Below are 12402 nucleotides of genomic sequence, written 5' to 3'. Positions count from 1 at the left end.
GACCGCCGCAGTGCTTGCTGGGGCTGATGGGAATTGTAGTCCAAAGAACCTGGTAGCCGCCAGTGGGGAGGAAGCTGTCTGGGTTTCCCGCAGGGGCAGCGCGGGCTGCAGAGGCTGGCATTTGAGGGCCACCACCTCTCTCTCTCTCTCTCGCCTGGCCTCCCCACCACGACACATCCTGCCCAGCCGCCACTTGCGGGGATTACGACATTTGCGCTCAATCGGACTCCGGTAACACCTCGTAGTAGAGGGGTTTTTTTCCCGCGTGCGTAGCTTCGTATTCACAGATCTTGACGTAGGGAGCGAGGGCGTCGCGGTCGCTTAGCAACCAGAGGCCTAGTCAGGGCGACGAAACCCACTTTGCTAAACTGGGTTTATTGGGTTCCCCCTCTGCCATTTCTATTTTGCGTGTGTGCACCAAGTAATATATTTTCCCCAGTTGCTATCGTTCATTTCGATGTTAAATTATTATTATTTTTAATTTTTAAACAAGAATTCCCACGTTTTTCCTTCGTGCTTCTCTTTCAGGGTTAATATTATTATTATTGTTGTTTGTTCCTATTGAATCGCGGGTGGGGGCTGGAGGGGAGAAAGATAGATACTTACCTTTAAGATCCTGTCTTGCTTTCAGTTGCAACAGGTGTCTCCCCCCCACAAAAAAAAGAACGTGTCCTGTTGTTGCGTGTATCTTGGAACTGAAGCAAAGACACATACAACTGCTGCTCTTGTTTTCCCTCCCTTTGCCCTAAGCAGCTTTTCCCCCTTTCCTTTCTTAGGGCTGCTGTGGTACAGAAGGAACTTGAGATGGCGCTCCTGCCCCGTATCTCCTCCAAACTGCCCCCTGATATCGACCCCACAAAAGCCCCCATTGCCTATGGCCGAAGGGGTCTCCCAAAACTGAACGAGGAGCTGGAAGACCCTGACCTGCTGACCCGGCAGCGGGCGCTGATGGCCCTGTGTGATCTGGTGCACGACCCAGAGAATGTCTATGAAGCCATTAGACTCGGTAAGAGATGCCACTTTTGCCTCCCTGGTGGACTGAACATGAGAATTATAGAATCATAGAGTTCAAAGGAACCACCAGGGTCATCTAGTCCAACCCCCTGCAATGCAGGAATCTTTTGCCCATTCTGGAGCTTGAACCCACAACCTTGAGATCCAAAGCCTCATGCTCTACTGATTGCACCTTGTTGGTTATTTATTTGATAGAAGGTCGGCGGTTTGAATCCCTGTGATGGGGTGAGCTCCTGTTGTTCGGTCCCTGCTCCTGACCACCTAGCAGTTTGAAAGCACATCAAAGTGCAAGTAGATAAATAGGTACCACTCCGGTGGGAAGGTAAATGGCGTTTGCGTGCGCTGCTCTGGTTCGCCAGAAGCGGCTTAGTCATGCTGGCCACATAACCCGGAAGCTGTACGCTGGCTCCCTCTGCCAATAAAGCTAGATGAGTGCCGCAACCCCAGAGTTGTCCACGACTGGACCTAATGGTCAGGGGTCCCTTTACCTTTTACTCTTATCTATATAGAATAGAATAGAATAGAATAGATTCTTTATTGTCATTACACAAGTGCAACATTGCACAAAGTGCAACGAAATTGGATGCCATCCCTTAAAACAACAAAAGCAAAACAACAACAACAACCAAACAAACCACATTCCAGCCACAAGCACACCACACCCATCAAACTCCCAGGTCACACTATCGAGTTACAGCATTCAAAAAGGCCACAGCTCTTGGATAGAAACTGTTTTTCAGTCTATTTGTCTTTGACTTGATGTTTCTATATCTCCTGCCAGAAGGCAGTAGTGCAAACAGACCGTGTCCCGGGTGAGATGAATCCTGCAGGATGTTATTTGCTTTCCTAAGACAACGGGAACCGTACAGTTCTTCCAAAGATGGGAGAGGATGACCAATAATCCTTTGGGCCGTGGTTATGACCTTCTGGAGCACCTTCCTCTCCCTAGCTGTACAACTGGAGAACCAGGCACAAATACAGTATGTAAGAATGCTCTCTATGGAGCCTCGGTAGAAGGACACCAGCAGTCTCTCACTCAGATTGTTCTTCTTTAAAAGTCTGAGGAAATAAATTCTCTGCTGGGCCTTCTTCACCAGAGCAGTGGTATGTGCGCTCCAAGTCATGCCCTGATCGATAGTTACTCCCAAAAACCTGAATTCCGCCACCCTCTCCACCCGTTCCCCGTTGATATACAAGGGCTGAATGTCCGCCTTTTTTTTCCTGTAATCCACCACCAATTCCTTGGTCTTAGCCGTATTAAGAGCCAGATTGTTCTCTCCACACCAAACACAGAGCCGCTCCACCTCGTCCCGATAGGCAGACTCATCCCCTCCTGAAATGAGCCCTACCACCGTAGTGTCATCAGCAAACTTGATGATTTTGTTGCTGGAACAACAATATCCTACCTTTCAGGATACAAGTCCTTCCAAGGTGGAGTACAAGTACCGGTAACATTCAACTTTTGGGGGGTGGGGGTGGGATAAACAATCCACAATGTCAACATATACAAAGCCATCAGGATCCTTCCCCCAGTGTAATGGGTGATAAAAATGGCCCTATTAGAGGTCAGAATGGTGGGATAGTCAAACTATAGCAGGCCTGGGTGGCTTCTTCATCTGCCTCCTTCCCTCCCACAGGGCAGTTCATGATACATGCTCCTGTGGAAGTGGGGAGGGGTGACACAATGGCCCTAACATACAGGCTTGATCACCAATCTCTTTGGGTCTATGGGTACATTTGCAGACTGGATAAATTGCCATACATCCAAGCCCACACTTTAGCCTATTTTATTGGCAATAGTAGGTAGAATGCTACTCCCATGCCTACTTTCAGAAGGGTGAAAGGCAGCAATGTGGAGGGGGCAGAACCTGTGGGCGGCAGGACAGACCTCCTCAGTCACATGCTGGGGACCACCTGCCCTACCGCAAAGCTAGCAGCACATTGTCACAGTGCACTGTGGTTGGTCAGCAAACTGCTGGATCTTTCCAAACTTTGGTTTAGTAGTCGTTCAGATCAGGCCATAAAATGGTTTTCTTGAAAAGGAAAAAGGTGCGGCAGTTGTTTGGGGTTGGATCATTTATTTATTTGCAAGGGTGGGTGTTTGCCTGCCCCTTATTTAATTCAGTTGATGGAACAAAGGACCGAGTTGAGAATACCTACATTTCCAGTAGGATATCACAAAGCTACAGAGATATCCTACTGTGGGGTAAATACCAGCAAAATGTTATTTGTCTTTGCATCCTTTGTGCTAGTATGTATGTGTACCATACTGCTGCAAAAAGTAGGTTCAGGATGAACACATGGAAAGTGCAATTAATGCACAGGATGTCCAAATTTAGAGGCAGTCTGTTTCTAGCAGTACCAGATGGCAGATCCCACCCACTGCGGGAAGTGCTACATTGGACTGGGTGGACCTTTGGTCAGATCCAGCAAAGCAATGTTTAATGTTTTTTTGAAAAACCTTTTGAGCTGAAAAGGAGAGCTTACGGTACATAAATCATAGGACCTAAAAGACATTGTAATGATAGTAGATACCGAAGTATTCCAGAAGGCATCCCAGGAAACTGTTCCAGAGCACATGAGCAGGCAACCCACTTCAATATTTATTTTGCACACGGTTAAGGAAAATGTGTGTGTCCAAACTTCATTCACCTGGAGATCATTCTTATACAGGTTGCAAATATTTTTTAAACAGTTTCAATTAATATATCTTCATCATTGTTACAAAGATCAAAATAACAATAGCTAATAGAACAAAAACAGAAATAAAGGAACAGAACCATACACATGTTGTGAATATTATTTGCCCATTGGGCACTCTAAATAATCAATATATAGTCCTCTCTGATGAGTTTCAGAGGCAACTGCTTTCATTCTACTTGGTGGCTGTTTTTAATTCTACCACTGCCTTCTGTGTGTTTTTTTCTATTATGGTGGTTTAATGAGTGTATTATAATTTTGCCCTAGATGTCTGTTGAAGTGTGGCACCAAAAAAATTATTAAAAAATGTGTCTTTCAGGATTTCTAGATAATTTGAAGATATTGCTTTTAGATGAAGACAGCATCGTGCGACAGAAAACAACAGAGGTTCTTTATATTATGGCAACACATTCTGTTGGCAGGTAGGTATTTGCTGAAGTTTAATGCAAATATTTTAGAGTAGGGATTTTATTCTGTTCTGCAACACATTTTCCCAGGTTCGAATAGGGGAGTTTAATATTGTGCTTATACAAACCACTTCTTACCAATACATTTTCTGAATGTAGGACCGGCTTCCTAGAAAATGGAGTCATTCCAGCTCTGGCACAGCTTTTGGATGATCCTGTTGACATCTGCCGGTGGAATATGCATTATGCACTGAAACTCGTGTCAGAATTGCCTCTAGGTAAGGTGGATTAAATTTCATAAGATTTACAATGCCGACTGCTCAGCTGCTCTGCTCATAACCAAGTAAAGGCTAGAATTTCATGTTGATTTCACCTAACCCCCTTGTGTCTTGTGACCTGGCTTTCTTGCTTGACTCAACTGGAGCTACTATTCTGTAGCCATGGTCTGTGTATGTGGCCCACACACTATGTGGCGTGGATTGAGAATGCCTGAAGCATAGCCAGGATTTATGTTGGGGAAGCAGGCTTTATGTTAGGGGGACAGAACCGAGCTGTTAGTTATTTTTATTTACTTGATTTAGGGGGGCAGCTGCCCCCCACCTTTCCTTTGATTCCCCCCGTGGTCTGAAGGAAGGTTGGGAGGAGAGGGTGGCAAACTGGGTCACTTCTCCTCCCACAGCTATTGAACAGGCTACTTCAACTCATTTAGAGGCAATTTCCTTTTCTCCAGGGAATCTTGGTTCTGTGAGCGGGTCTGGGGGCATGGGTCTTATTTTCAGCTGTCCCATGATAATTTGACAAAAGCCTTGCCATTTAAAGTGCTCTACATATGTGTAGCTTAGAAATACCCTATGGTCCTGTGGTTTTGTGATTTGGTGTTGCTGGAGAGCATTTTGAGTGTGCAATGAACTTCAGGTTAGAAACCAGTTTTGCCTCTGCTTCTTTCTCTTAAAATTCTTTGAGTGAAAGGAACCGTCCTTGCCTTTGCTGAGCCGATGTAGTATGACACTTAAGATGAGATCAACTAGAATGATCAAGTCCACACTGTGGTCTTTAGACAAAGTGCTCAGTTTTAGCCTCTCAAGTGTATTATTAAGGGTAATAATACTGGCTTATGTTTACAAGGTTGTTGTACAAACACTATGTAAGGTTATGCAGTAACAGATTAAAAAAAAACCCAGCAACCCTATTGTCTGTGATCCATTTTACTTGTTTATTACTGCCTGTCCACATTATCCCTTGTTACTTCATCCTCCCTCCCTCCCTCCCTCTCATGGTTCCCAATTCCCTCCCAGCCCTGCAGTGGGATTTCAATATAGGTCAGATGTTCTTCAGGGCAGGGATGGCTTTTTGCCTTTTTTTTTGCTTTGCCACTGTGTAAAGAGCCAGGTGGACTAACGGCACTATGCAAGAAATGTATCTTATGTAGTAGTAAAATTCAGTTGTCTCTTGGTGGTGCCAGAACATCACACATTGCTCTTCTAAGCTTCTGCATAAAGAATGATTCACACTTCTAGTTCATACAGCATGTGATCTGGTTCCTTGTTGCTAGTGAACACTCAGTGAGCTACCAAATAAAAGCAAGCCCACCTTCCTCTTCTGACGGGCAATAGCTTACCTACTCTGTCGCCTAGGGGAGATTTTTTTCTTGCTACAGGCAACCAGGCAGGTGACTATTTACAAGCCTGAATTAAAGACAGGAAAAATATCAGTGTTCAAAGGTGTTTACCAGCTCTGTGTCGTGTGTGTCTCCCCGCCTCTCAGGAGATTGCCAGTGCAGTGGAAAAGTATTTGCACATCCCAAACTGAATAAAAGCTCAGGCTTATAGTGGTACCTCGTGTTAAGAACTTAATTCATTCTGGAGATCTGTTCTTAACCTGAAGCACCACTTTAGCTAATGGGGCCTCCTGCTGCCGCAGCGCCGCTGCTGCACGATTTCTGTTCTCATTCTGAAGCAAAGTTCTTAACCCGAGGTAATATTTCTGGGTTAACGGAGTCTGTAACCTGAAGCGTATGTAACCTGAAGTGTATGTAACCCGAGGTACCACTGTATTAGCAGAGTTGTGTGTGCAGACCCCAGGCAGGGGGTTCCTAACCCTTTGCTAATGTCAGTGGATGATGATGACACGGCCAGTAGAGGAGACCGTACCTTTCAGAATGGTGCTTTGTTCTCAGTTGTTGTTGGCATCCGTCTATGTCTTGGGAGACAATGGAGGAGTGCACCTTGCGGGCGGGCGGGTGTGTGTGTGTGTGTGTGTGAAGTCAGACTGTTGGAAGGTTGCAGCGCCCGCTGTGGCTGTAGAGACCAATACAGGAGATACATGTTTTGCTGCAGCTGGGGTAGCTTCTGGTTGTGCTGCTGCAGATGCACTATTGTGTTTCTTCTCTCTGCGCTCCTCCCAGCGGTCATTCCTCTTCTGGTCACTACTATGGGTGCCCAACCTGACTGTCTCCAGGCATTGCGGATGGCTCAATAGAAGTTTTGTGATTCTCCATATGCAAAAAGGAACCAGGTATAAAGTCAAGCATTTGCTTATACAGTAAGCCCACAAGTTATGCACATTTAACTTGTGCACATTCAGCTTTATACACATGGCAAAAGGGGGGGGCAGGAGGAGGAGGGATGTCCAAGAAACAAAGACTTCTGTGATCCCTCTCCGTGTTTACCCCAATGTGTTTTAACTATATGTGATTTTGGCTTTAGGCAAGATCCCCAGAACATAACTCCCGCATGAGTTGCATGCTATCTGCATGTGACAAGGAGGGTTAGTTCCCCTCCTCCTGTTCATAAAGAGACACAGCCCCCCCCCAGTTGTTCACTTCCTGTGTCACTAGCCCTTACCTTGCACAGCTGCATTAGCCCTTACCTTGCACAGCTGCATCCAGAGTTAAGCTTTAAGTTTCGAGGGGTTAAAGGGCTTATTTAAAACAACGTTGAGGCTGAGCAGCCTGTTAACAAGGAGGCACATTGTACAAGATTAACACCAAGCAGATGTTTTCATTGGATTCACTGAAATAAGACTGCTAGAGAATATGAAATGCAATCCACAAATCCTGAATTTATCTGCCTTGTACTAAACAGGGTAGGGACAGGAATACCTAAAGGACCAGCTCCAACGACATGAGGCTTTGCTGTGCATCCCAAGACTGTCTGAAGTTTGGTTGGTGGTGGGAATGCACATTGGGGTTTGCTGTGTTGCCATGCCTAGATGTTTGAATGTGCTGCCATGTTCTTCGGCCCTGTGACTTGCTGGATATTTGATTGGCTGATACCTATTATACTCTCTACTGTCTCTTTTCTAACAAGGGGGACTCTGCAACAAAATGTAGCTGTCTGGAGTGCTGCTGTCCACTCTTCCAGCCAGCCAGCATGTTCGGTCCTCCTCATTGAGCTGCTTTGGGGCTTTCCCAAAATTCTTTTTGCAATTTTTTGTAAACCTTGGTTGGGGTACCCCCACCCAGCTTGCTGTTGCCTCCTCACTTGTCTTGAATCGCAGAATTGTAGAGTTCGAAGGAACCATGAGAATCATCTAGTCCAACCCACTACAATGCAGAAATCTTTCACCCAATGTGGGGCTCAAATTCATGACCCTGAGAGTCTTATGCTCCATGGTGCCATTTTGGCTACACGGGGATCTGCATTTGCTATTGAGCTTTGGAACTAGAGGGAATAATTGTCTTTATTGATTTATGACACAAGTGACCTTTTGTGCCTGTAACTGAGGCAGAAAGGAAGGATGTAATAAATGATAAATTGCTACATGAAGCTGTGCTGCTTCATATCTGCTACAGTCTCTCTTAAGCATACTCCTGATGCCTTCAGTAAAATTCCTTCTTAATTAAGTGTGCTGGACATGGCTATGGTTTCCATCATCCAGTCTTGGCTGAACTCTCCCAAAGATGCAGGACTGGAGATATTCCCTGTTGCAAAAAGGTCGGATTCACTCCCAATTTGTCTACCACAGAATTCTAAAACATCATTCCATGGTTTAAATTATCCCCTGGTGTGCTTGAAAATTGGCTTTGGAGTGTCTGGGATTTTTAACATGGCTCAAAGAATACCCCACCCCCCCCAAAGTGCTGTAACCTTAGAGGCCAAATATACAGTCCTATGTAACATTACTCACCTCAGTGGTTTCAATCAATCCCTACTCCTACATGGTTCGTTTTGGCATGAGCTTCAAGCAGCAATAGCCCATCTCCGTAGATTCTTCATTCACTATCTACTTTACACATCTCAGGAAGGAAGCTTTCGCCCATGAAAGGTGATTCCACAATAAAGCATTAGGATTCAGGCAGATCAGCAAGTTCTCATCCATCTGCTACTGATATTTGTACCGGGGGTGGCGTGGGGAGAACCCTCGCTGCCTCCCAGGATAATCTGCCATGGTCTTCTGCTCTAAGCCTCCACTGAAGAGCAACACTGTAAAGTCTTCTTCCTATAACAAATTGTGCCAGAGCTTCTACTCTTATTAGAGACGTGGTTTGGACTGATCTTTTCCTTCCCGGCAGTCACTGCTGACCTCCACTGGCAGTCTCCTTTTATTGAAAACAAACATCATGAATTCAGCTAGAACTTGCCTGCTAATTTCCTTTAGTAGAAACTGAACTTGGCTATTTCACAATCCTGTTTCAAGTGCTCTTTCTCTCTCTTCTTTTCTGCTCCAGTCCTCCCCCCCCCCCCAATTTATCAAGGGACATGCAGGTACAAGCTCAGCACTTCATTTTAAAATAATGACAAGAATCCGTAGATTGCAGTTCCAGGAGAAGAGAGCTGACAAAGGCACTTCCACTGACCTCTGAGGCCTTTTACTTCAGAGTAAAAGGACACCTCTTCCAAAGTGTCACAGCTCATTTTGTCCTTTTGCTACTCTCCTCAAATTGATACTCTACTCAGCAATTGGTCCCTTACATTCAACAGGATTCACAAGTATTGGCTACCACTGGCACCAGCAATTCTGAAAAACGTTACTCTTCCTTTAAAGATGGTTGTAGCAATAGGTGTTCATGAGAAGTGCCCCTTGGGGCTAAGCAGCGGGAGAATCCCCTTCTGCCAGAAAGTACTATTCACACCCTTTAACCTCCAGCTGTTTCAGCTTTTTCTGAACAGAATTGTCCCCCATTTCCTATTCAGTAGCTGTACTGGCTTTATCGCATCGCGTAAGCAGTTAGAACTAAACAGGTTTTTAATGCCAGAAGAACGCATACTTGCAGCAAATGACGTAAGAACCCAGCTGTGTGGAATCTAGAATCACAAGATCTACAAACATTACATACACACACCATAAATCAGTTAAGATCATTCAGATTTATTTTCTTAAAAGTGGACAGCCGGTAGTTTTTTTTATCATTCACTGTTTTCTCTTTAGGTTTTTCTTAGAGCCCTTGGCTGAGAATTCTCACTAATCTTCATACAACTGGGGAACGGAGGGAGGCAGAAGGAGATTGTGTGTGTGTGTGTGTGTGTAAGTGTAAGAGCAAGTGTGTGTGTGTGTGTGTGTGTGTGCATTTATGTGCTTTACGATTCTTGAATATATATTTATTTACACACTTAGCTTACACTGAAGTCTGTAAGAAGTCTCTTGCAAGGGACAAGGGGGAGAAGAAGGAACCGCCTGGGCACTGGCCCTAGGATCCATGTGAGATTATCCAGTAAGTTCACACACAGCTTCTCAGGCATTCAAACTTAGCTGTAAATTTGCTAGAGTAATATGCCATCCAGTATTATTGGCATACAGGATGAAAGGGAGCCGAGGAATGCATCACTTCCATTCCTTAAATTCCACTAAGTTTTGTAAATTTAAATATCAAGACATTTAAGTATTGTTCATATCACTCATCTGTTCACCTAATAATTACAGCACATTTTAAAAAAATAAACACCCCCCCAAAACAAAACAAAATGACTTAAAAGGCTATATTGTACACAGTTTCATTGGCTCCTGTGTTTAGAAAGGCTGCTGCAAATGTTGCCATACTTGTCAGAATTTCCTTGGAGCAATGGAACAGGATTGTCCGTTGGCACACTCAAAATCCAGACACAAAACAATAATTAAAAAAAATGTATACCTTCATATATCTGTATTTAAAAAAACCAACAACACTCAACCACTTATTCGACTTTTAGAGTTTTTGTGAAAGAGCACAAAGATTTGGCAAAAAAAGATGTAAAAGAAGACTTTTGATGTATAAAACTCCTCACTGGTAGAAGAAACACTGACCACAATTTGGCCTTGTCATTACTTAACATTTCCACTCATTTCTTATTTTTTTGCACACATGTTGAAGTTGTGAACAACAGAAGGGGCTATACTGGTCAGGGTGGCAGGGACTCACAGGGATGATTCTGCACTATCAGTTCCTTCCACAGAGAGATAATTCATGATAAACCATGATGCAAAGACAATGTGTGTATCTAGTATGTACTTTGTACTTGCTGCAAGTTAGGTGCCTGTGCACGCTTGATCCATGTGTACATGATCTGGTACAGGTCAAGTACCAGACTGTAGGTTAAAGGAACCCTTTGCTCAGATATGCCTGTTCTCTAGCCTCTGGTCTCTTCCCTCTTGGGGGTTGGGAGTTGCAACACAGCCCTCTCCCCAACTCACCAGCTATGCATCATTCCAACAGTATGATGGTTTATAGGACAATAAGGACAACAATCTGTCTCATTATACATAGAACATGGTAAGCTCTGCTATCTCGTGGGGAGGGGGAATGAAACAGACGGAATGAGCCAGTGGATGATGTGATAGTAGTGAAAACACTTCCATACAGTTCAGAACCTCGCCATTTGGTGGGAGGCTTGCACACTCCAAGACATTGTTTTTGCAAAAAGGTGTGTGGGCAGTTGAAGGGATCTGTGAACATACTTCAGATTTCTCCCTTCCGTGACTGGGTCTTCCAAGCACTACGCCATTGTTTCCACTGTGGCAAGCAGCTGTGGCTCGCCTGTTTCACATCACCTTAAGAAACCAGATTCATCTGCACAGATCCTCAGCAAAGACCAATATACTTGAGGTTGTTCTGAATGATGACGTCTGTCACCGCATCAAACACAAACTGGATATTACTGGTGTCAGTGGCGCAAGTGAAATGTGAATAAATCTCCTTGGTCTCCTTGTTGCGATTCAAGTCCTCAAACTGACGCTGGATGTAGACAGCTGCCTCCTCGTAAGTGTTTTGGCCTTTGTACTCCGGAAAACAGACTGTCAGAGGGATGCGGCGGATTTTTTCGGCCAGCAGATCCTTCTTATTCAGGAAGAGGATGAGGGAGGTGTTGATAAACCAGTTGTTGTTGCAAATGGAGTCAAAAAGACGAAGGCTCTCAGCCATCCGACTCTGTGGGAAAGGACAGAAGCATCAGCAAGAGAATCGCACACAAAATTACGCAGGAACCTCAACAGCCATAGCCACCTCAGTGAATAGTCTTAAGGTGCTTCTCACCCAAGCTGCCCCAAAGATGGATTTTCTTTTAAAGAAGTGTTAGCTTGTACCAGCCTTGAGTAGTCTGCTGCCTTCCAGATATTGTTGGATTAAAGCTTCCATCAGCTCCACCCAACATGGCTGTGCTGTCTGGGGCTGATGGGAGGTGAGGTCCAAAATGTCAGGAGAGTGCCAGGCTTTGCAAACACTGGCTAATTTAAACTTGGAAACAGCAGATCTCTTTCTCTCTCGTTCTGGTAGAGGAACCAAACAAACACATAAGGCTTTCACAGCACCAGTTGTAAAATGGAAAAACAGTTTTCCTAACTCATGTTCACACGTGCACATCCACACTCCCACAACCTTCTGCATGCAAACCATCCACTTGGCCACAGAGTTACAGCCCTTCTCCTTCAGTCTCATTGGCGCCACATAGGCAGATTTATGTGCTGCTTCCTTGCAGAGGAGAAATGCTTTCTGTTTAGAGAACTTCATCACATGTCAAGCAAGCCCAAGACATCATTTAACAACATACATTTTTTATAGCCATCCTGCTGCTAGGATGATTTCGCATGGAGCTGTCCATGGTAGGCTGTTTCCTATTTAGTGAAGACATCACTTTGAACTCCACTAGAAAACGACGTTTCAAAAGTATTTGAAGTAATCATTTCCAGAGAGGAGGGAGCCCACCGCACAAGCGGCATTTGTGACCGTTCAAGGCCAAGCATTTCATCAGGTGCCAGATGGTCACTTCTACATTTGTGTCCGCAGGAAACTTGTACTCCCCTTGCCAAGCACAGCAGATCAAAAGAACAAAAACCTCCTCCCACTTATTTATTGCTTAGAAATCACCTA

At 44.7% G+C, this 12402-nt stretch overlaps 2 protein-coding genes across 5 annotated transcripts in view; one reads left to right on the top strand and one right to left on the bottom strand.

Annotated features, from left to right (window-relative positions):
- Positions 1–47: 47 nt before the first annotated feature.
- RSPH14 (radial spoke head 14 homolog) overlaps positions 48–12402 on the top strand; it is a 62421-nt gene continuing 50066 nt past the window's right edge. The window contains exons 1-4 of one of the 4 annotated variants that reach the window (XM_083478841.1): positions 48–265; positions 777–1006; positions 4034–4136; positions 4281–4399. In XM_083478841.1, coding sequence (XP_083334967.1) covers positions 805–1006; positions 4034–4136; positions 4281–4399 — 424 coding nt within the window. In that variant the 5' untranslated portion in view covers positions 48–265; positions 777–804. Of the gene's footprint in view, positions 266–354; positions 530–776; positions 1007–4033; positions 4137–4280; positions 4400–12402 lie in introns of those variants that run through there. The other 3 variants (XM_083478842.1, XM_083478840.1, XM_083478843.1) reach the window with 3 other exon arrangements.
- The window catches only part of GNAZ (G protein subunit alpha z), a 40375-nt gene continuing 37384 nt past the window's right edge, over positions 9412–12402 (bottom strand). Inside the window, exon 3 of the mRNA XM_083478828.1 lies at positions 9412–11463. Coding sequence (XP_083334954.1) covers positions 11119–11463 — 345 coding nt within the window. The 3' untranslated portion in view covers positions 9412–11118. The remainder of the gene's footprint in view (positions 11464–12402) is intronic.

This window comes from Podarcis liolepis (assembly GCF_965112155.1).
Source record: "Podarcis liolepis genome assembly, chromosome: 15".
NCBI lineage: Eukaryota > Metazoa > Chordata > Lepidosauria > Squamata > Lacertidae > Podarcis > Podarcis liolepis.
The sequence above is the reverse complement of the archived record's forward strand: the minus strand, read 5'-3'. Positions and strand labels throughout refer to the sequence as shown.